Source organism: Aricia agestis, chromosome 13 (assembly GCF_905147365.1).
Source record: "Aricia agestis chromosome 13, ilAriAges1.1, whole genome shotgun sequence".
Classification (NCBI taxonomy): domain Eukaryota; kingdom Metazoa; phylum Arthropoda; class Insecta; order Lepidoptera; family Lycaenidae; genus Aricia; species Aricia agestis.
Genome location: NC_056418.1, coordinates 6,484,387 through 6,510,689, shown reverse-complemented (window position 1 = coordinate 6,510,689; position 26,303 = coordinate 6,484,387). Strand labels below are relative to the sequence as shown.

General features: G+C 35.8%; 1 protein-coding gene across 2 annotated transcripts in view; it reads left to right on the top strand.

Annotated features, from left to right (window-relative positions):
• Window positions 1-26,303, top strand: part of LOC121732999 (dorsal-ventral patterning protein Sog) — a 139,081-nt gene that overhangs the window by 21,559 nt on the left and 91,219 nt on the right. The window contains exon 1 of one of the 2 annotated variants that reach the window (XM_042123064.1): window positions 4,492-4,529. The exons of the other annotated variant lie outside the window; for it this stretch is intronic. Coding sequence (XP_041978998.1) covers window positions 4,508-4,529 — 22 coding nt within the window. The 5' untranslated portion in view covers window positions 4,492-4,507. Of the gene's footprint in view, window positions 1-4,491; window positions 4,530-26,303 lie in introns of those variants that run through there. 2 annotated transcript variants of the gene reach the window in all.

The window sequence follows — 26,303 nt, the reverse complement described above, 5'->3', positions numbered from 1 at the left end:
TGTAATATTGCATTTTATGAGATGGTTAGCAGCTATCTTAAAGATTGTTATCATTTAATCTTAATATGTTAGGGTATTAATTACTTTTGTTGCTAATATGCCACAGGGAGCCACATATTCACCTCAAAATTATAAAAAACCTGTTCTGCAGGAGCTTTAAAATATAAATACTTCTATAAGATCATGTTAACAACACCCATTTCAAATCTTACAATTCATTCATCACTTTATTACAGCCCACTTTGTTTCTAAAGATAATATCAATGTTTACAAAATAATTAGCGTTAACGCACAATCTCCATGTACTGTTATTAAAACATGTTAGGTTATCGGGAATTAAAAATAAATGTGACTAATTTATGTTGGGTTTTTTAAATCAGTCGTTACGTAAAAATCCAATTGACCCAAGATTAGTGCAAGAACAAGGCAGTTCGTATAAGACTTTTAAGTGTTCCGCAAAATTTTCCTTTAGATTAAGTCTTCACAAATTATGTGATCTATGTTCTATGCCTGGGTTTTTACCTCCTCCACCATGTTTTTTATGTTGATGCAGGGGAAAATGTACCCACCCCACTCATTAACGTCATGTCTTTTACTGACCTTAAAATTAATAGTGGTTGAATATCTATGGAACACAGAAATAACTGATTCGCAGTGAATCACCAAAAGATAATAGGGCTGTAATACAAATGTAGCAATCAAAACAACTATTAGAATCATTGTCGTACTCAACAGTTTTAACGATAGAGGACGTGGTAAACGTGATAGCAACCACGTAAACATTACGTAGAAGGTAATTTCATAGTAACTTTGATTTTCATTACTTTGCATAATTGATTTTTAATTGTTTTGATTATATTTATAGTCCGAAGAAATAGAAAAAGGCTACGATGATTTTTCACCCAGAGATCCAGTAAATACCAAGGGTAGTTTGTGGTGTACCTCAAGGAAGCATTTCAGGACCAACGCATTTTCCGATTTATGAGAGTAAGGGTAGGTTACACCTACTTACTTTAACTATAACGAAATGTCAAATGAACTGTCAAATCTCAAGTTAAAGTCAATTATGGACGCCATATTTGACGATAACCTTGACCTCAACTATAACAAACGCCTCTGGTGCAACCCACCCTTAGGGTCAATTCAGACCGCAACGTGACGCGTAGATGCATTTCTAAATTTGTATGGATGCGTCAGACGTCTTGCAAATCTGTCAAATCCATACTAATTTAGAAATGCATCTACGCGTCGCGTTGCAGTCTGAATCAACCCTTAGCCTAAAATTAATTGAAAAGCGAATCCAATATAAGTTAGTTATGCACCACTTACCTTCTGATAGAAAATAAATCACTGATTTTGTTAAGTTTTATGTGTTTCAATCACGATAGGCGATCACGAGATAAATTTTTGCAAGTCATCTTTTTAGGTAATCAGAGCATATTGATTTTATTATTGTAATGCGACTATAAACACTTAATTTTTAATTATACTTAAGAATTCGAAAATTGTGCCAGTCACTCATTACGTCACTGGATGCTTTGTCAAGCGGTAATTCATCCAATGATGTTATACCATGGTCGATCATAATACCAAACTCTATCAAAATCTGTTTAGCTATTGGAGTTTTAGATAGAATTTGATATAAGTACTTATCCAGATTACCGTATCCACAAGGATATTATTTTATCAAGGCATTTACCTTCCCGCGCGGATTTCTGTGTGAGCGAAATTCGTTGGCAATTTAGTACCATTAAAACTTGTGTTTATTCAAGACACGACAGTTTTAAAACAGACTATTGCAATACACTATAATTGTTTCATGTGTCTTGTATTGCTGAAGTCAGACGATATAAAATAACCGCTAGCCCTAGAATAGCATGATGTGAGTATGGTGTGATTATTTCTAAACTGTCGTCCGGTTGTGCAGTTGTTCGCTCGCCGTTGGCCGTACATGGGCGGCCAAGTTTCTCTGCACCTCGTGGGCTGCAATCTTTCGGCCAACGTTGAATCTAAAACTTTCTAATATTTCCATCACTCTTTTTTCTCTAGAGCTTTTTGGTAGTAAAGTTTAAAATTGATAAATTCTCCGCTTTGTGATAATATTTATAGAGCATTGGATGATGCAACTTCTATCGCAAAGAAATTCGTATCGCGCGGGGAGTACTGAGTAGTATATATTTTTATCGTGTTAAAATATCCTTCTTTCTTTTCCGGAGTATGTGACATGCATTAGGTAGTTTTTCATGTTTTCTACAGACTTTATCTATCTCATTCCTTCTTTACTATTTTTATTTATTTATTTATGTTATTCGGAAAACTTACAGCTTGCAGAAATTACAGTAAGAGTACAATAATTGTAGTAGAAAACATAAAGCCAATTATAAAATTTTCGCAAGTAGGTTAGACGTAAAGTAAAACATCAGTGAGTCTAGTGACTTGACATGAAAAGTATAAAGAAATTACTATAGGTTTTATCAGTAATTTAATGACATTATGTAACGCCCTATCAGCTCATTACTGGGTAATTATGGGATTTCCCAAACTGTGCCTATCTTTGGTACTCTACTTTGCTATTCTTTATAGTTTTAGAGGCTTTATGTTTTTAGTATATTTTTCTTTTTTAGACTAAACGCTTATTTTGACTTTCTCTTTTCAGTAGGTATTAAAATATAAGATTTCATTTTTGTCTGCATTCAGTCTGTTCACTAAAATATCTAATAATATCTATTTTTGACTAACAGTAATACTTTATCTTTTTATTAGTATTAAAATATTAACTCTCTTCAGTACATTTTTGTTTTCATTCAGTCTGTTAGCTTCAATATTACTATTGTTTTGTTTCTATTGAGCCGTCTCTATGTTTATCTCGGAATAATGTCAAAATATTGTCGAATAGGAATACCAGACGTCACATAAATTATAGTTTCAGTTGGCAATAATCCTATCGGGCGATTTATTTTGATCCCGCGGACCGCTTACATGTCACCGGTTGTTGAACCGAGCCTGAAAGTTGAAACTGCATTACTTGTGCGTTAGTTGTTGAGATTCAAGTTAAGACAACATTTAAAGGGAATATGACTTTTATATGTATATGTATAATAAAATATACTGAGAACATCACAATATATTGGAAAATACTTGTTATGTAACATAGATGATGTGGCAAGTAAATTAGATAATACTCGTAATATTATTATGGTTTTATCCTAAGAGTTCCTTAGATATAGTTTTTTTAGTATAGGTTTGTTTGAACAAGGTTTTTTTTAGAAGTTAGTATGTTGTTATTATTATTTACATGTGAGGTGAATTTTGATTTCTCTGTTTATATTACACTACATTGGAAACTTTTTCAGCTACTTACAGAGTTTCACGTATTTTCAAATCTTCAAAAGATTTCCCGATCAAAAGTCTAGGTAATAAATCAATTTAATAGACCATTTTATCATGCTTACCGAAATGATCTATGCACTATCTTGGCTGAAGTTTACCAGACGAAATGTTTTACTTTCAAAAAGAATTTCTCAGATTTTGTATTTTTATCTACAATATTGTTCTTGCTTTCTGGAAATTGTTATATTGTGTAAAATTATGTTTAAAAGTATTAAAAATACTTAAGTATGTTTCATTACTTGATGAGTTTTGATAGGTATCTATAAAATGTAGCCTATAAGCTAGTTACTGTAAGTGTCGACCTCGACCTAGCGATGCAACGTTCAAGGAAAAAAAGATTGAACTTCGTCATATAAACAATAACATACACGCGTTACATACTTTGTGCTCATGATTGAAGATAGAGTAATTTTCCGGCCTTCCTTCCTAACTGAGTGATTTCCATGTGATCTATCTATATTATATACTATGCCGGCACTGAAAAAGGTAGGTAGACTAGGTACAGTCTGTCAAGAAAGTAAAGAAATTAAAAAGTGGCAACATCAGAAAGGGTTGATACTACTCAAAGCAGTATCCCTTTCAAATCAATCTAAGAAAAAAGGGATGATACTACGATGCTGCCACTTTTTAATTTCTTCACTTTCTTGACAGACAATACATTAAATTTGAAAATCCAAAATTGAAAGCGCCAATTTCACCAGATTTTGACATTTATATTTTTACTTTAATCGCCGTTGCGATTAAAGTAAAAGCAAAAGACTACTCCAGAGTCACGTCACACGTGCTACCTCTCCTTAATACGAAGCTCTCGAAACTTGACATAGCTCATATTTAGTCAATAGCCATGTGAATGAATGGTTTTAGTACCATCTGGTGTTAGCGTCACTTCCTAACGCTGATACTGTAAAAGGAAATACATCAAATTTGAAAATTCAAAATTGGAAGCGCCAATAAAAAGACAACTCCTGCAAAGGCGAGTCACGTGCTACCTCTCCCTTATACAACGAAGCTTGGCACTTGGCATTGCTCATTAGCCATATGAATGAACGGTTTCAGTACCATGTGGTGAGTCGTCACTTCCTGTGGCCGGTCCTACGGCGGCGGGTCGGCTCGCCCTATGACTTGGCACTTACTATCGGGTGCGTATTGACGTGCCCGTTGACGCGGTAGGAATATATTTAGAACAATACATAATATCGATAGCGCATTACGACTTTGAACACACCTACCGTGCGATTTATTTATATCTTTTTGAATGCATTTTGCTCTGCCCTTTCAACATCGGGGCAGTCACGTAATTTATGTTAGACGTAGGCCAACTTTTAGATCGCTGTGACCGTCTTTTAATTTGCAGTATCATTTGTCAATGACCGTAATATTTTCTATCGAATGTGACGATGTATGGAAAACGAAAATTTCCGAAAGATTTAGGAGATGTAGTTAAATAAATAAAAAAGATACTTAGTTTAAATGAAAAGAGTTAAAAGCTATAAAATATGTAACATGGGTTAACGTAAGTAAACCTTGAAAGTTGAAACTTAAATCGTACGTAGTAGACAGTAGTTATAGTATAACGCTTAATTAACATACGTAAACGGAATTGGGACAACCTTGAGACGACCGAATATATTTGAATGCATTTGTCGATTCTAGATTTGTTTACAGTATTCAAAGTTAAAAGTGAAGTACGAGCATACGGTACAATGTACCATCGAGGAAATTGATTCCTAGGCAGTTGACAGACCAACGTCATTTGGCCGGATCATGTCAATTCAATGTTGTCGGCTGGGTTTGACGTAACACAACCAAACTACGTAGGTCCCCCATCTGCCTAGGAATCAACTTCTCTGATAGTACATATACCTACTGTAATACTAAAATAATTATGTTTTAGTAGATAAGGTATAATAAATTATACTTAATATATTTTAACAACATTACTTTTTGAATTCCTCGAAGCTCGCTCTTGAAGTTGGTACCACCCGAGAGAGAGAGTATAATATAGTCAGGTTTTGTCAAACTCTGCCGACAGATCAAACAAAGCTAACGTTGAACTTAACCAAATGTAGGTGCTGCCATCTGTCTACGAATCAATCTGCGATAGTACACAGGTATTATTTGAAAAGAATAACTGTGTACTATCGCAGTATACGGTGTTTTGTACTGTATCATATATTTCATGAATGATACAGTACAAAACACCAACGTAAATTAAAATCCCTTTTAACACACGAGGTCTATCTCGACGTCTGGTAGACGTATAAAAACCGCTTTCGTAACCGTCTGGTAGACGAAGGCCGGAGGATGGTGACACGACCCTGGTGGGAACTCCCAGAATAGCAACTGGGGCGCCACAGCCCGGAAGCATTAAATCAACGGCTAACGAGAAAAATCACTTACATAGGTGCGTCATAGGCATCGCCTTTGCACCAACACTGTAGAATATAATAAGTGTAAATTAAGGAATGAGGGTGTATAAAATTCTTTTTGCCACCGTGCCGCTACGTAGACTTAGGGTCTATCGTGTCAAACTGCTGTCATATGTCACGATATAGCTGTCGTGTGTCACGATATAACTGTCATGTGTCACGATAATATTATGACTATTTGACACTATGGATCCTAAGGCTACATCAGCACCTGGTGGCCAATAAAATTTCAAACACCCTCATCAAAAAAATCCAGCAGTGATGACCGTTTGGATGATACGATGTCATAGATTGACACACACGCAGACCGATAGATACCACAAAGATTAAAAATCGTCTACATAGATGCGATTATAAGCATGACCTATGCACTAATCTGGAATTACACTAACGGTCGATTGTCTAGCGCTATCTAACAAAACTTATAATTTTTGTTTTTTTTACAGGTAAGTTGAGATATCGTGTGCATAGACTCTAAAAGGGATTTCAACCAAGTGGTAAGTAAAGGTATGGATTGGGTCTAATTCCATTAGTACATTGTACGAACTAGGAAAACTTCGATAATACTAATAGGACTATTGTGACAATGGGATGGGATGTTTACTCTATGCTAAACACCAAAAAATACATCCAGCAGTCATTGCCCTATTACATATCCTGCAACTCCTTAAGTCAGGAGTTTCTTATCGTAACTTCAGACCAATACTTGTCATTATAAGGACTTGTTCCCCTTACAAAGTCGTAGTAATAGTAATTTACTACAGAATTATCATTAGTGTGACGTCACAGCGTTCAGGTATGTAGGTTAAACTTGCTATAAACTGTTATCAGTCCACGCGTACGTAAGGACGTATGCATAATGCGTGTATTTATGGTTCATTAGACCCTTCAATTAACATTTTCTAGGCAAATACGTAACACTTTTTAAAATAATGCTTGTTGTAGAGTTTTTTGGATGTATTAAATTCAAGTTATTTTGTTTATCCCACACACATTTGTTGAAGACGCATTGGAAAATACTAGCGCTGTTTTTATATCTATCGGAGGTTCCGGGGGAGACTCCGGAACGAAGCGAGTCACGTCGCCGGCAAAATGTGACAGTGTTAGTTTTTAAGTATATATAAAATATGTATGTTAGTTTTAAGGTATTTATTATATAATTATATGTATGTTAGATTTAAGGTATTTGTTATATGGGCCTCTGATGCCTGAATTAAATGATTTGATTTGATTGATTTTATGAAACATCACAAAATAATATATAGGTAGTATATCACTACTCCTTTGTATTTTCATTTTACATTGGTCTCTTTTAACGGCGATGCCTGCGATCATTCTCATATTATGTATATCAACAAGGTTTTCATTTTAGACATTTTGTAGTTTAATAAAAATTTTACTAGATCGACCAGAATAAACTGTGCTGCCTATGAAGTTGCATATAGTTTTGCCTCTGATTTTAGCGCAGCGACAGCACTGTGTTTCGGGCTTTGGCTCTAAAAGAACTAAAACGTTCAAATCCTTCTGAATCATAAACACACTTAGCTTTAAGATTACTAGGCGTAGTGCTTCAGGGTTCCTAGAATAGCTCTTGACTCATCTCACTCCATTTATTTTAAGGATTTCGTTTTACTACTTAGATTTATCTTCATTACTTTGTGTTGCTTTCAGCATTTCCTACTGAGTCAGACGCCATTGTAGAGTCTTCGAAATGTACCGTCAGGGTATTTTGTCGAAATTATTAATAAACCCATGAATATCAGCTACTTATTCCATGGAGTCTACTTTCCAACAACTATACCTACTGTTTCAGAAAGACAATTTTACGGTTGATATAATTATCATAATTTATTATTATCTTCCAAAAATCAGTAAGTAATCAATTATTTTTGATGTCTCATAAATATATATTGATTTTGTACTAGTTAAATTCAAATATACTTTTTAATATTTTTCGTACTGTACGCGGTTTTTTTTACAGGCTTGGCGTAAATACTTATGTGCGTAGGTAGGTAATCACAATACATAATATACTAGAGCTGTCCCGGCAAATATTGTTTTGCCGTATAAAGTATTAATTCGATTTTCGCCCATATTATTTTATTGAAGTGACGTCCATCGCTATCCCGTCACACTGTATATTAAGTAGATTTTTAAATTGTATGTATCTGTCGGAGCATTGACAAAAAATAATTCTTTCGCTGAAGCTACATAAAATGTATGAGGTAACCTTGTTGTTTTTGTTGACGCTACATACATTTTATGTAGACATTTTTGCTGACGGTACAAAACGTCTCATCATTTTGCTGATACATAAACCGCTTAGTACAAAGTCGGTAATACAATGATCGCGTTGCGCGTTGGCAAAGTTGGCGTAGCAGAGCATTCAGAGTTATTTCCCCCTGATAGGACTTTTATTGTGAATGATATAAGGGTTAGAATTGAAATGGTTGAATATATAAAACGTGTGGGATATAGGATGTAACGGCGCTGTAGGCTGTGAGTTTAGGGTTGTCAAAAATATATAGCTTGACTGTTCGAAACTCTGAAAAGAAGATTAAAAATCACATTTCAAGTTGTTGGTGAAAATAAAAGGAGCCAAATATTAATTAATTAAAAATAAGAATTTTCTATCTTATAGACGGTCATAGTACCTAAGCGTTAAAATGTAGTGCCTAAAAACTGCTATTTTGTGTTACGTAGACGTTTGGCTTAAACTATTTTTGTCAGGTGCTAATAATATTGTTATTATAAACTAATAAAATTCCCTTAAACTGCAAGCACAACCCAATATTACGTAGCGAAGTCAGCCATCATATTTCATTAAAATCAATTGTATATTTATTTCTGTAACACCCTGTACGCAGCCGTAGGGCGGGCAATATTTTTATTTGTCGATATCGGTGATCGGCGCCGGCTCCATTAGTCACGTGACACTATCGACACAACATCGACCCTCACGGCTCTTTTAATTCACCAGAATGGATATATGCAAATTTGTTACCGATGAATGATCTACGCGTTTTCACATTTTTTATGATAATTGTGACGGGAATGATGAGAGAGATTATTAAAATTGATGCTGGTACAGTTTAAAATGATGGGGTTATTCGTTATAGTCATTGTTAAGTCGCGAACGGTGGAGGATTAAAACTAGATTTATGGTCTTGGCTTGTAGGTGTATCGTGTAAATTGTTTGAAATAAAATAATATATTCTTTATTTTCTTTCTTTTAATTTTTAAATACGCAACATTGTAAGTGTTAAGTTTTAAATTGAAATAACTTTTGTGGTCCAATAAGTGGCCTTACAATGGTTGTTAATTACGTATTTACGTCTATCGATAGCCATTTCAGATATTTGTGCAACTCTAGAATGACTCTATCATACCTATATTTAATTTTCCTAACTTTTTTTCTTACTTTTTTGAAGTTTCTACACTGCACAGGATGTACAAAATTACAAAATATATTATTAGCGTTATGTAACATGTGGAGGTCATTGCGCCGCAGAGTGTTTCTGACTCACCGCGACATATTAAACTATCACAATATGCTTTCTTATAAGGGCGCAGAGCATTGATATTAACATTGTATTTTTTATTTATTTATGAAATAACGGGGCAAACGAGCAAACGGGTCACCTGATGGTAAGTAACTTCCGTCGCCCATGGACACTCGCAGCATCAGAAGAGCTGCAAGTGCGTTGCCGGCCTTTTAAGAGGGAATAGGGTAATAGGGGAGGGTAGGGAAGGGAAGGGAATAGGGGAGGGTAGGGAAGGGAATAGGGTAGGGGACTGGGCCTCCGGTAAACTCACTCACTCGACGAAACACAGCGCAAGCGCTGTTTCACGCCGGTGTTCTGTGAGCCCGTGGTCGTCGGTTCACCGGTCGAGCCAGCCCATTCATGCCGAAGCATGGCTCTACCACTTAAAATTATGTATTAAATAATAATAATATATGTATTAAATAATTTATTTAATACAGTGTTAGAACTTAACAGTGCGGTACCGTTTTTTGTTGCGTACGGCATAATATGCCTAATTTCTTTAATTAAGGCCAAATTTAAAACTGTTGAGAAACATAAATCTAGATAAATTATTTATGTTTACTGTAGTATAACGAACTACAACTTTTATTTATTTATTTATTTAATATTGGAAAACCAACAGCTTACAATTTTACTTAAATAGTTAAATTATAGATAAAACAAGAAGCCAATGACAGGTTTTCACCATTAACAAAGATAATCTAGCAAACAAACATGATTTTTTAACACAACAAAAAAAATTTTGTGTAACTATAATTATATACTAAGGTTACAAAGTACAATGATGTTTAAGAGAATAGAATATAGAATAGAACAGTAATTATAAATCAATAGAAAATATAATAAAAATTTATTTTGAACTTATTAAGTTTCTTAGTGCTAGAATTCTTTATCTCTTATTATTATACTCTGGCTAATTTTTATGTGTATCAGTATTTTAACGACCTTGTATTGTATTTCAAAATGCAGGTAACGTCTCGCCCGCAATTTCTGCCTCATGAGACATTAATGCGGGAAAGCTGAAGCGCTATATACATACAGAATTCGTCCTCCACGCTTTCGACAAGGCAAAGCTCCTCAATTTGTGTTTTCCTCGGTGATGCCTGACCATCATAGCAACTAAGACCATAGAAGATCTCAAAGGAGGATGGGCAAAATGTATAGGTATAGACAAAAAAGTAAAAATTATTTCTATTATTATAGCTTATGAGGCTCCGAGAAAAAAAATTACAACCGTGAGAGAGAAATTAAATATCAAGTCAATTTGTCGATAAATATCAAATGCTCGGGCACTGGTGTCGGGACATATTTTATAATATTTAGATGCTAATAAAAATTGCAGATGCACATTCATTCGTTCTCTACTTAAGAAGGCGACTAATCGAAAATTGTCGATTTTATAAATCATTTTTGTACTTGATAATAAGCCCCGAATTGTTTAATTTTCTAAACATAGATACTACTATATATTTCCAAGAATTCGATCTGAGCGAAAACACGATATCGTAAAATTTCCTCGATAGAAAATGCATCTAACTTTGACGATTTTTTTCATATATTGCCAAAACCATGCATTAAACTGAGTTAATATTTTTACACAGCATATAAAATTCTATCACCGAGGGTTCGACCTAGCGGATTTTTAATATTCTTTATATTTTTTAAGATATTTAAGAAAAACCACATTGGAGCTTCACCGCTAAATTTGTCTCACCTCTCAGTCGCCAACAGTCGCGTTCGCGCGCGCCTGAGGAGAGGATGTACTTCTTTTTCTTTACTCCGGATTGAGAAAATATTGAATCGAAACCATGGGAAACAAACAAAAATTAAATAGACACACTAAAAGCAACCTTTACAGGAGAAAACTGGAGCCGATGAACAATTGTAGAAGGCTTTTTAATTTAATACCTATACAATATGTTTATTTGTTTACAAATATGATAATATTATCATGAGAAATAATTTGTCAAACCCATATGTTGCGGCCGCATATGCGTAGTGCTTCGTGCTTAAGATGATACTATTGGACGATCTGCGTGTATCGTCCAATGGTATCGTCTCATAGCACGAAGCTTCGTGACGATAGACGCATCAGTGGCCGCGGCAATAGAGATTGAAAAAAATAAATCGGCTTTAAATCGATATAGTTTTGACAAAAACTAGTGTATGACAGCGATTTGAAAATCGATTTGGTTTCAATGAATGTAGTACTCGATACTATGGAAATATCGAATAAATTTCTTCGGAACATTGCTACGGTCTTGAAATGATAAGATTAAATTGTCAAACAGTGATAACATGCAAAATTCACTACTTTGACCATTCGCTTGATAATAAATAATTTATAGGTATAAAAGACCTTATAATGTATTATGTACTCTTCTAAATCCTTACATAAAGGTGCCGTCACCTTTGTTCATACTCTTATTATTATTTATTATCAAGCGAATGGTCGAAGTAGTGAATTTTGACCAAACGGCAATATCATAGGTATGATATTGCCGTTTTGTTTGAAAAATGTTCTTTTTAGGGTTCCGTACCCAAAGAGTAAAAACGGGACCCTATTACTAAGACTTCAATGTCTGTCTGTCCGTCTGTCTGTCTCCAGGCTGTATCTCAAGAACGGCTATAGCTAGATTTCTGAAATGTTCACAGAATGTGTATATCTGTTGCCGCTTTAACAACAAAAATACTAAAAACAAAATAAAATAAATATTAAAGGGGGGCAATACAACAAACCTGATTTTTTGCTATTTTTTGCTTGATATCAATAATTACTATTGCTAGGCATTTGAAATTTTTACAAAATCCTTAATTATATATGTAATTTAATAATGGATAGTAAAATTAATTTTGAAGGGGGCTCCCATTCAAAAATTACAATTTTTGGGCAATTTTTAGCTCTATAACGGTACGGAACCATTCGTGCGCGAGTCTGAGTCACACTTGGCTGATTATTTTGAACTAACTCTTTTCTGTTATTCAAAGTAATCACCCGTGCAATCAATGCACCTTTGCCAACGCAGTGGCAGTGTATGGATGCCCTTTTTGAAAATATCAGCTGGACGGCAGACTACACAAAATCTTTGACATTCCCGAACTCGTGATTTTAGTATATCGAGATGAAATTTGTGCTGGGTTTTTTATCAGCACCAGCATCAGAGACGATTTTAGTGATACCATGGCGGAGAACTCCGCCGTTAGTTGACGGATTTGCAAAATTCTTTTGTATAAGATGTAGTCCGAATTTCGTAACATGTTAACAAAAGTGGTGATCTGATGGTGCAATTCATGAGAAATCGAGGGGAGCTAAAAGGAGGAAACTAGCTGACCCGGAAAACATTGTTTTGCCATTTTTTTTTATAGTATCAATATAAAAAGTAAATAAAAACCTATTGTCAGGCCGAACGAATGTACATAGCATTATAATCGGTTGGACCGTTTTGGATGAGCTCGGGCACAACAAACCCGAGAATTTTATGTACATATTTGACTAGATGACCCGGCAAAAGTCAGTTTGCCATATAAATTATTTGTAGTATCAATAATATATTATATCAAAAAGCATATAAAAATGTATCCTCAAGCCTAACCAATGTATTCATGCAAAATTTCATTGAATTGGTTGAGCAGTTCGCTTACAAACATTGTGACATGAGAAATAAAATTGGCTAGTAGAATTTATTAAATAAAGTTATAATATTTTTGTACCAACTATAGCAGAATCGATCCAGTAGTGTCAGAGCCTATTCGATTTCGATAAATAAACATATTATTATCATAAAGTATTACTAGTGTATAAGGCAAAAAGTATTAATTTGATTCTCAAAGTACAGATGGAAAATGTGACTCGAACTTCTCAGAATTTTATCTGATATATTTGGTTATACTACGTTCGTACAAAAAGTGATTACGAGAATAATTACACAAAATAGCCGCGGTGACATTTTGAATGTGTTGGGCGAGCGCGGGGGGTATGAAGTGCGCGGGTGAAAACCGATTTTTTTCTGTCATAACTCATAGGTCGCCCCCTTAATATATAAAATGATTGACAATGTTTACCCTCTCGTGAAAGCAAAACTATAAGCAAAGCACTTTAAAGTGAAAGAAACTCAGTGGTGGTAGGCATCATGTAGGACTTTCTGAAAACATTTATTTTAAATTTATTCAGAAATAAAACAATTTTGATTTTGATTTTGATTTGAGTGTCTAACACTAACGAGGACTCGGTCTGCTGCGATTCCATTACTCATACATATCACAAATATATGTAGGGCTTTAAACAAAATCTAGGGCTGTCGATTATTGACTGAAAGAAATCAAACTTTTGATTGAAGTGAAAACTCCTTTAGCGGATATGTGCACTCTTTTGGGACGTGTAAAACTGGAGCAGAGTACACCGCCGGCGCGACGTAGGAGAGGTAGTAAAGAAGTAATATGGAAAATATTCTCTTACCATCGCTTGGCGAAAGTGTTGCCTACCCAGCTGTTTCGTTCCCGCTCAGTCCCGGAGTGAAACACGTTGTTTTTTTAGACACAAAGACTATTAGATTTTGAGGTTAGCTGTCTTTGCACGCAGTCTAAGCTATTAAATTAGTCAGAACTTTAAAAGATGCATCTTTTAAAGCAGACATAAAAGTCACATCTTAAAGAAATAATTAATAACGCAACGTCTGTCGCGTTCTATAAATATTTAATACAGTAGCTGCATATAAAACATTTTAAAAGGGCGTCAAAACATATTCCCAAGGTGTTCGGTATGCGGGGCGATGGGCCGATAGCGACCCGCGCGCCGTCACGTCCTCACCCTTATCAGCCCTGCAAGGCCGCTCACTTGCCGTATTCAAAAAATATATGTAATTCCATTTTGAAATACCTATCTTTATCTTTTAGGGCAACACTTACGGCCGCACTCAGAGTGGAACATTATTTACGTAATTGTAATTAATTCAAAATTTTGACATTATCTGTCAAACTCTTCATTAAATTCAAGGTTAATCGTAATCAAATGTCTCTGAATACGGCGGTTAGCGTATTTTTGCGTTAACGCACTTTACACATACTTAATAATTTCCCCAACGACGAGGAATCGTAAGAGATTCGTTGAATTAAATGTCACACTATTTCATTCTTTGCATGAAAAAGAAGGGATTTCATTTTGAGAAACTGTTAACACTATTCACTAACAGATAAGGGCCTGTTTCACCACTTTCTGATAAAGTGCCGAATAGGCTATTCACAGCTTTTTTGAAAGATTCTCCATACTTCATCTGTCAAGTTAAGTGGTGGATAGCCTATTCGGCACTTATCAGGAAGTGGTGAAACAGGCCCGTCTCAATTTCATCAACAGTAATAGTGGAAATATTTTGGTAAAATAACATGTTACATGCCTATCCCTTCATAAATATGAAAAACAATATTAAATCGACTATAACTTTGCCAAGTACTGCTAAATTTTGAACTCATTTTTCTTTTAACTCTACGATTAAGTTAGAAAAGATCACATGAATATTTTCACAAAAATTATAGTAATTCTCATTTTAACACCACCACCATCCGGTGATCAGGAAAATCGCTAACGATGAGTGCGGCTAATCACGCAGCACGTATGCATTTAGCGGCAAAATAAAATGTTTGAAGCCGCGAGCTGGTATTAAGTACATTATCGTGTTATCGATCAGCGTCCTTGCGGGCTGCAATTACTGTGTGCGCGCACTTAGCGACCCCACAGGTTGGACGCAACTGACAAAAGTTAAACGCAAAAGTATATTTATATAAATGACATACCTATATTTCGGCATAAGCAGACAGAATAGTCAAAAATATTTTTAAAACTAAGTGACAAATAACTATGGACTGTCTCATTAAAATTTTAAGGTAACGCGACAAAGTAAGATGTACCTTAGTAACTAGTAACTACTTAGCTACATCTATAATTTCTGACATTAGGTACGAAATAAGTGTTTGAGATCTATATAACTGTACTCGGCGAAACGAGGCGGTAGCGGTCATTAACATTTTTAGTCTAGGCGCTAAATGAAAAATGCTCCCACTGTATTTCGAATATTTAACAATAAAATTCACCAGTTATAAAGACACAGATAATTACAGATTCATCGGAAAACCTCTTGGTAACTTTTAGAATGATAATATCCAACTATTTATGAGTTCGAAGTGATATGCTTCATATTCAATTCACATCGAGTATGCAAAATACGATATCGCCCTTAGACTAGGAACATCTGACACTTCATTGTCAATCGCGGCTTATATACAAAATGACAAGTTTTTTGACAGAGTCAATGACCGCTACTGTCTCGATTCCCCGAGTATACTTTAGTATACAAAACTGTCATGTCGTAGACCGTAGTGTTTGTTGCCAAACTTCCCCGAAACGGCTGGACCGATTTTGATTTGTGTGCATATCGCATAAGCCTGATAATAATCGGCAAACACCTATTCGTATTACATTTTTCGCGCCTGAAATTATCTAGTAATGTACTATCAGAGAAGTTGATACCTATGCAGAGGGGATACAGGTACGTAGTTTGGTAGCGTTACGTCAAACCCAGGCGACAGATCACAATTAACATTTAATTGATTTATTATGATCCGACCAAATGACGTTGGTCTGTCAACTGCCTAGGAATCAGTTTCCTCGATGGTACATTTTACAGGGTGTATAACAAATAAAGTGAGAATTTTAGGTAGATGCTGTATAATTTTAGATAGAGATAATTATCTGGAGGCTGTATGACGTATTGTATGTATACATAGAGTTAGCTGCGAAAATTTGTATGGTCAAAATAGGCGTTCAGGTCACAGAAACAAAAAGCTTAGGCCAAACCTACGCGACCAGGCGACTGCGAAACGGAGCGTCAAGTTGTCAAATGTGTTTTTTGTATACAAAACACACATTTGACAACTTGACGCTCCGCTTCGCAGTCGCCTGGTCGCGAAGGTTTGGCCTAAGCTTTAAAGTCAAAAGTAGCTCGCTCTATGTCACCCAGTGTGAACGCCCCCTTAGGTTTGTTCAAGACCCCCCGTACTACAACACGCCTCCTTGTCTTTATGAAACGAGCGAATTGAGAGATAAGTCTCTCGGACGTGGTAATAGCTGCAGAGCTAACACATTGACAGCCTGTTTCGATACTTTTTACGTGTCAAGGCTACTTAATGTCATGATTGCATTTATTTGCAGTGCAATAATTAATAGCTATGTTCCTTGTCAAAAAGTAAATGAAAGCTGAGGGAAAATTTTGTCACAATTTATTGAATTATTATGATTTGGAGAAGCTGCAAAAATGTACGAATTACATGTCGATTCAATTCTCATATTCTACTTATATCATGTGCAAACGAATTATTGTCTTCAATGGTCAAAGACGTATTTAAATAATATCATACGTCTTTGACCATTGAATTATATTATAATATACATGGCAAGTGACCTAATAAAAGGCTAATTTGGGGTAATTTTGTATTCATGGCTTTACTTTTTTATATCATACTTTAGGGCTCCCACATAAAACTACGAAATCACATCGCATCGCAAAAATGTAAGACAAAACTTATACTAAAAATGACATTTCGATACGATTCGATGCGAATTCGCAGTTTTGTGTGTCTTACCTGTCCTTACCTATGAATTTTGAAACGCTTACGGGAATTCTTCGTAATTCTCAACACAATTTTTTATAATCGCACGACGATTTTGCTCATCGCACGTTTTTTGCGGCATTAATGCATGATGGCGGACTGTGTGGCGGCATAGCAGTCTCTTAAAGGGCGCCCGATTTTCCTTAAATGGCACTGTCACTTACGGGCCTTTCATAACACTTAATAAGATGCGAGTGTAAAATTTCGTGATGTATCCGTGAGTGGAGTCACGAGCCGGAGAGGCCGTGGGATACTTTGTTTTCATTTATTTATATGACACTTTTTTGTGTTTACTTAAGTTATTGCAACTGTTTACTTTCATTTTTCAAAATGGCGGCTTAAGGCTCTTTCTTGACAAACTGTCAAAATATGTAGGTTTGTATATTATTTTTAAAATTGTAATAATAGTAGTAATTTGTAGCTTTTATTTAGTTTTATAAGGAGCGTGAACCAGCAACAAGATAAACCTGTCAGAGTTTTTGTTGCTGCATATTAAAATGTATCTTTTATATTATTTTGGTTAATAAATAATAAAAAAAAGTTAAACGGGCTGTGGGAGTTGAGGGGTTGAATTTTGACGCCACGAGTAATCTGTGAGTTGACTGCGACATTTATTCTAACAACCGCATTCAGATTGATTAAAACTAACCTTTAATGATATTACTATTAATAAATAAACTTAGGGCCTGTTTCACAACTTTCTGATAAAGTGCTGAATAGCCTATTCACAACTTTTTTGCCAGATTCTTCATACTTGATCTGTCAAGTTAATTGGTGGATAGCCTATTCGGCACTTATCAGGAAGTGGTGAAACAGGCCCCTAATATTGCATTTAAGGCTGATTTTTCAATCGTACGATATTTTTTACCAATAGAAAAAAATTTGGCGTTTTGGCAGATTTTATATGGAGAAAATGTCAAAGTGTCATATTTATTCTTTAGGTAAAAGTTGTCTGACGATTGAAAAATCGGCGCTTACTGTCAAACTCTTCATTAAATTAAAGTCATAGTTTTACATAGTCCTCTTAGTGCGGTCGCAAGTTACAAGATTTTTTCTCCAATTTTGATTATTTTTCATTTTTTTAAAACTACCTTATCTCTCTCAATATCTTTTCGCTTATAGAAAGCGTTGACGTATATTAAGCATATTTAAAGAAATTTGTATGCCCACTTAAGTGGTTACATATTTACTAATTATCTTGTCTCCTAACTCTTAAGGTAATTTGATTTCTTTGTTGACTGAGTACTAACAAATTGATGAATATTAATTAATCGACATCATGTGCTAGTGTGGACTATTTTGTTAACCTTCGCGGAAAATAGAGGGGTTTTAACGTCTGTCTATCTCTAACAGAGGTTCTTAAACACATTTTGTCTACCGCCCACTTTAAGAACAAATTATATTTAGCGCCCCCATTGTTTCAATTTAAAATGCATCCTGATGAAATAAATCACCCCCCAGCCTTTACACAACGCCCCCATTTTTTTCTGGGTCCCACACCTTCCCCTTCAGACCTTCAGCGCCCACAAGGGGGCGTTATCGCCCACTTTATGATAGGCTGATCTATTTAAATATGTGTTTGTCCGTGCCAGCGTAGCATCCAAAATGCTGGACAGATTTTTATAAGGCGAAGTCGGGGAATCGAGACAGTAGCGGTCATTGTCTCCCTGTCAAAAATTGTCAGTTTCTTTTTATACAGCGATTGACATTGAAGTCTAATGCTAAGTACTGACATACGGTTTTGCTCGATAGTTTTACTCCAAATCGAGCAAAACCATATGTGAGTACTTAGCATAAAATCGATAATCAATATCGTATTTTGCATACTCGATGTGAACTGAATATGAAGCATATCACTTCGAACTCATAAAAAGTTGGAGATTATCATTCTAAGAGTTACCAAGAGGTTTTCCGATGAATCTGTAATAATCTGTGTCTTTATAAGAGGTCAATTTTATTCTTAAGTATTCTAAATACAGTTTGAGCATTTTTCATTTAGCGCCTAGACTAAAAAGGACCGCTACCGCCATGTTTCGCCGAGTACAGTATAGTATATTTTGCATAGACTTAATAGCATTATAGGTTTATGATATTTTGTTTAAAACCTATCATTATCATGACAGACACATGAACATGAGAGTGTTCTTATAGCTACGGTTCATCATCATCAGCCCGCTCATTGCTGAGAAAATGAGGTTTTAATAAATTATTATTAATTGATCTTATTTTAGTTTTAAACCATTGAGAGAACTTATGCCTATACATACACAACTCGAAACTAATATAACATATTATCCAACATGTCTGTGGCAGTTCGGATGAAATCATCATAGTATATATATAGTTTATTTGTATATGTCAACAGTCAATACAAACTATTATACTACGTTATAGCTTTAGCTGTTTTAATGGGCATATAAATTTGAAATCTAATTTTATGTTGTATGGTCGCGACTCGCGAGCGACGACCTATTCGCCCACGTCATAGTCTGGTGTGTTCAGACTGTATGTTATACTAAGCCTCTCGTTGCTATAACTATCAACAAATTAAAATATTGATCAAGTGTGAGTTGGACTCGCGCGCCGGAGGTTCCGTACCATTTATTGACAAAAAGCTCCCGCCACCCTAATAGCGTTTCTTCAGACGTAGGTTGGTACTACTAATATTATAATATTCTGTGACGTATCACGTAGGGTGACAGCGAAGCCTTAATAATAGAGTCCCGTTTTTACTCTTTAGGTACGGAACTCTAAAAACGGATTGCACTATTATAGAAGTGCCGGCAGAAGTGAAAATGAAATTGCAGATATTTCGTCTCACATAGTGAAGTTGGGAATCGGCCTTATGACTAAAACCGCTCAGTTGACGCTTAAATATCTTTTTGGAAGATAAACTATTTGACTGATTTGTGCCCTTTTTGGGATGGGTTACAAATTAAAAAATCGCGTCAATACATATAATTCTTTGAGTATAAAAATATACTTCAGTCTCTCGACAGGACCTATGATATTAAACTCTCGACTAAGTAGTTTGAAAATAGCAGCGCCTAATGGCACAATAATTGTGTGAGTAGCCGGCGAAGTAAATTCCCATATCAAATGCACACATTATGCCAAACTAGCCGTTATGCACTATGGCTTTAAGTATAGTAAATGATTCTGTAGGATAGCAGAGAAAATTTTATAACAAAGAAGATCTTGAAGCTACTGTTGTAATCACAAATTATACTGTGGTTTGGTACTACTAATATACAGGGTGTAACAAAAACAAGTGATAATACTTTAGGGTGTGTATGTGTTCCTTATAGAGAATTCACTGTGAAAGTAGCAGCGCTGAACGACCAAAAATTTTTTTCACTTTTTTTTCCTCATACAAAAGTGAAAAAAATTTTTGGTCGTTCAGCGCTGCTACTTTCACAGTGAACTCTATAAGGAACACATACATACCCTAAAGTATTATCACTTATTTTTGTTACACCTTGTAAATTCTGTGCTGTGGTACCAATTCTTTGACCAATCAAAATACTTTGGACATTGGGACTACATTTCATGAGAATTCAATTTTGTAGTTTATTAGGATTGAACAAGCTACATAATATTAAGCTGTATTAGGCGGGCACTTAGACCCACAACAATATTGAACAATATCACGTATTGCGTAATTATTGACTGTCCAGGTTTGATATTGAACATCGCATTATACGTGGGAGAGCCATGCTTCAGCACGAAACAGCGCTTACGCTGTGTTTCGCCGAGTGAGTGAGTTTACCGGAGGCCCAATCCCCTACCCTATTCCCTTCCCTACCCTTTTCCCTCTTAAAAGGCCGGCAACGCACCTGCAGCTCTTCTGATGCTGCGAGTGTCCATGGGCGACGGAAGTTATTGCTTTCCATCAGGTGACCCGTTTGCTCGTTTGCCTCCTTATTTCATAAAAAAAAGAAAAAAACGCGCGCCTTCAATCTAGGTAATTGTAAAATAAACTGTTTAATAAAATTGAAGGGTGATGTTGACAATAAAATTGTTCGTCTAGGGTCCGGCTCAGACAGTAGAAATCGTCAGTTAAACTTTTGAAACGATAGTTTACATTTTCGCGACGTAAAACGGGTTGCGTGCACTGACATCTCAGTGGTCGTCCTCGCAACATCGGTAAGAGAGAGCAAAAACACCAGACAATGGGAAACGCGCGTCCCCGATAGAGCTGGCGGCTTCGCCTATTTCGGACCGTCCGTATTAGGAAGCCTGCCTCGATATCGTCCGGTCGACAGCCGATCACCTTTTATATCACACTATCTCCTATTTGTTACTATTTTTGCGATGCCCGTTGGAGTTCGCAACATTTTAATTGCTGCAGGCGCCAGGGTCTGTTATAGCATAGAGGTTATAGCATATTGTCATTAGCTATGTCCACACTATGCGCTTTCGTCTTCAATTTTCGTCATCTTCTTTCATTCAACTTTCGTTTTGGCGCATTCAATAATTGAATAGCCGATATTGTCATTTTTGACGTTTTGGATACGGTCAGAGGGCATGCGTCGCGGGCATGCCTCACGTTCGCTGTTGACTGCGCTATAACGCATGCCCTTGACGAACAGAAAAAGGCACAGTGTGTACAAAGGCTTTTGCATATTATCATGCCTTTAAAATAGTGAATGCTGAGAGTGACTTGATATGATTGGCCAGTACTGACTTTAATCTAGAAGGACGCTTCATATTCGTTAAGTAGACGATAGTAATCAAATAAATGCTTCCATTACTGTTAACCCATCAATCCCCAAGTGGCACCCGGCTGTCGCATTACAATTGAAAATCTATTGTGTCTGCGACTTCCACGAATCACGATCGAGGTATAACGACATAGTAAACTCTACATAACTCTATATAGAGTATATAGACCTAGGAATATATTGAAAACTCATAATCCCAAAGCAAAAGTATCACAATTAGAAAACTATTTGTATTACTCAATCGCAGGTTTTTATGTGCGCAAGTAAATCTAATATTTATCTGCGCTGTGTACTCTGTTATTAGAGCCTAAACCTTAATCACTTATTTCACAAGAACGGCTGAATAATTATTTGCTTAACATAAAATTAGCGACGTTGGTCACCATGTTACGTGACACGATCGTCAGCCGTTACAGCGTCAATATTGTAATTACCATTAGTCGGTAATTCGTGCTCAAAATAAAGTACGTTGACCAACCTCTACCCTGAAACTGAGCGATACATGTCAAACGAAACTGTTGCAATTTGTTAACAAAATATAATTCAAAACTCTGCGATATTATTATTATGTCTGGAAGAAACCACTATTAGCAGTAAGACCGCCTATTTGTAAATTGTACTGTTCCTTTTCCTGATTTTAATTTAGTTTTGAGTTTCATTATGATTAAAGAAGTTTCTATCTAAGCTATGTCGTGATATATTTGGTAGAATAAATCTTCATCATAAGAAATTGTTACTCCATTTACAATCATACATCAAAATATATTATAAAGATAACCCAAAACAATCTTGAGGTGAGAGTTGAGACGTGGGTGGGACCATTAATTATTTAACAAGGCTTTTTGCTTTGGCCATGTCTATTAATGGAAGTACTTACCAAAGGAATACTCGTATATAAGGATATCAATGAACAACTTATCAAAATGTTCATAGTGAAAATAACTGAATGATACAAGCCAAACCTTCTATTATTTCATACGAACCCATCGGTCAATGTTGTTGACTCTGTTCAAGGGCATTATTCAGTTTTCATGGCAGAAATACCCGCGAAGTCACCCGCTAGGAATGTGAAAGTATGTAACAGCTATTAATGAAATAGTACGGTGACTGTCCGTTTGCCCCCGCCCAGGACTAGGTCGGTAGTCACGAGCGTTTGTCAATGCCACAACAAAGAGTTAGATGACTATTGCCCAGTTTGTGACGTTTTTTTAACCCAAGTTTATTTATTCAACAGAGCTTTTGATTGGCTAACGCCGAAACATCTACCAATATAATTATCGCTGCTATATAAACATTAAACAGCTTATGTCAAACAAATCAATTTAAACATCAAACCAATACGCTATATCTATGGGCTCTCAACGTCTTTGACACGGAGGTATGAACATTTCTGATTCCTAAGAAACGTGGTGGTTGGCACAGGCTCCCGGAGATATACTAAAGGGTTTTCTCAGTTAGATACCGCGTCAATCCTTGCGACACAGGAGATATAGTGGTAGTAGGAATGTTTGTTGGGTTAATCGCTGCCAAAAAAATGCCATAAAAAAAAACTAAAAGGTGCTAGTCCATAATAATGCATACAGTATTGCAACTGTGGCAGCCTTGGGAGCCGATTGTGGCGTTTGCGGCGGGAAATCAATAAGTCTCGTTGTTGCTTATTAATCCCAATTGCCGGTCAATTGCCATTTAAATCCTCATTTGTTGTGCACTATTAGGAGATTTGTTGATGGTACGGTTACGGAATTACATGTTTAGAATTTGAAATTGAAATTATCGATCTTTAAACCAAAATTGGCCATTGTTTTTGGAAGAGTTAAAATTGATATGTACGTACTTAATTGAAATACCTACTTAATATTTTTCAAAATTGTGCATTTTTGCGCGTTTGGCGCGTTATAAGACAAAATAAAGAAAAGAAAGTCTCTCTATATTATGTTTTTCAGTCCTGCCCCTTTAGCATGACTGCATCACAGTGTAGATATGCAAAGAATAGAAACACTGTGGAGATAAACTAAAGGTACCGTTTTAATATTTACCGCGGCTAACCGCGATCGACAAAAATTCAAATAATAGTCTATACTCTATGTCATAAAGTAAGATTTTATTTGAATTTTTAGACTAGTCTATGTCGTAAAGTGGTATATCCTTCGCGGTAAAGATCTGAACGGTACCTTCAGTTTATCTCCACTCTCCAGTGTTTCTATACTTTCGCATTTCTACTATGACCATGCTAAAGGGACAGGCCTCAAGATCAATAATTCATACGAGCATGTAAAATCGAAGTTGTGTAGCAAGAAATATTTTTTTGGCGTCCTCATCAGGGTAGACCCCCGATTTGAAAGAAGAAAATTATCATCATATTTCTAATATTGCTTCAATCAGGATGTCACACCGCGTACTCTTACATACATAATCGCGCTACATTGAGCCTGCAATCGAAATACGAGAATCGGGGCCCTCATATGATGGGCCGTAATCCGTATGCGGCATTTTTGCAATAAAGCTGTCGGGAATGTATTTATATGGGGCGTGACACGGCGCGGTGAGCTATCGCGGCATTGTATTCAAATGCCGCATCCTATGAGGGGTGTGATTCAGGCTGTTCGCATGTGGCTCATTCATATGAGTACAATTTAAAGTGTTGTAAAGGCTCGTTTACATGAAGTTTCTCTTGTTTTGAAGTACATTGATACTTACTTAATATTATAATTGCGAAAGTGCGGCTGTCTGTCTGTTTGTTACCTCTTCACGCCCAAACCGCTGAGCCGATTTTTCTGACAGGACAGAACATATTATAGGATACATTTCTTTCCGCAAAAATGTGTTATCCCGTGCGATAAACGAAATTTGGTGCAACGGAGTGCAGTAAAATAACTTCTTAAGAGGAGTCCACACCGCCCTTTTTTCCGTACAAACGTTGTCCCCTGTTTCCTCCCTGGATAATGCTAGTAGAGTTATAATTTTTTTCCTGAATATCTACGGCCACTAATACAATGTCCCTATGTTTTCTTTTTTTTCATAATTTAATTATTAAATAAGATATGAACGTTCAAAAACCCAAAAAAATGGCCAGATTTTCCGCTGTGTTCAAACGTCCAGAAAACAGATTTGGCTAGATTATACAAAAAAAGCAAAACATAGGAACAGAGCTCAAGCCTTTTTTTAATCTTTAATGAAAAAAGTACTTAAATCGGTTAAGTTTTGGAGAAGGAATCAGGGGACAACGAATCGTTGATTTTCTGGATTTTCTGCAGTTGTCTCTATCGCGTTCTGCGGTATAGGCTTGAGGTAAGGGAGACAGCTATAGATATTACACGTACTTTTTTTTCATTTTTCTAGCCCCTGGTGTATCCTCTTAAGACGAATATCTAAGCAAATGACCTTGGACGTTTGACGCGGAGCGCCATCTGTTTATGAATCAATGTAGGTTGCCAAGCTACGGTAAGTTACATAATATTTCCGCTAGATCTAGCATTTAGCAATTTATTTTGCAGAGGTGGGCAGAGTAATAATAAACAGAGACTACTTGTTTTTTTTCGAATTAATTAAATAAAATAAATATGTACATAGAATACTTTTTTATTTTATCCCCTTTTAACCCGTATTTTATGTATGTCCCGTATTATATGTATCTCGAATACGGCTCAAACGATTTTCATGATATTTGGATAGGTTTCAGGGGAGAAGACGCGGAGATGAATGTTTCATTTTTTGCCACTGATATAGAAGTCTTTCAGCTTTTTCTACATTTTTGTTTCCCAGAATTCCTCATCACGATGGATTATTTCCGTTTTAACTGGAAAGTTTTTGCCAGACTATATACCAAAAATGCATTTTTTGCATCTGGTTACATGAAGCTGGCCCATTATTTGGTAGAACCATGCGTGGTTTTTATTTATGACAAAAAAATAAAAACCATATAGAAGTGCAATCCATATAGAAGTCTTTCAGCTTTTTCTCCATTTTTGTTTCCAAGAATTCCTCATCACGATAGATTATTTCCGTTTTAACTGGAATGTTTTTGGAAGACCATATACCAAAAATGCATTTTTTGCTTCTGGTTACATGAAGCTGGCCCTTTATTTGGTAGAACCATGCGTGGTTTTTATTTGTTACAAAAAAATAAAAACCATATAGAAGTGCAATCCACATAGAAGTCTTTCAGCTTTTTCTCCATTTTTGTTTCCCAGAATTCCTCATCACGATAGATTATTTCCGTTTTAACTGGAATGTTTTTGGAAGACCATATACCAAAAATGCATTTTTTGCTTCTGGTTATATGAAGCTGGCCCTTTATTTGGTAGAACCATGCGTGGTTTTTATTTATTTGTAACCCGCCTTTGGTTTTTTTTATAAAACGTTAATTGTTTATCATTTATGGCTTTTTCTACACCAACATTGTAACAACATTTTGGGCACTTTATTTCTACTATAGTGTCGTCATCTACAGTGCCATCTGGGGTTGCCCAAAATATTGGACTCTTCTAAATTTTGTCCTTCGGTTGCATCAATTTCAACTATCCTACCTTGGATCCTACAGGATTACAAAAATA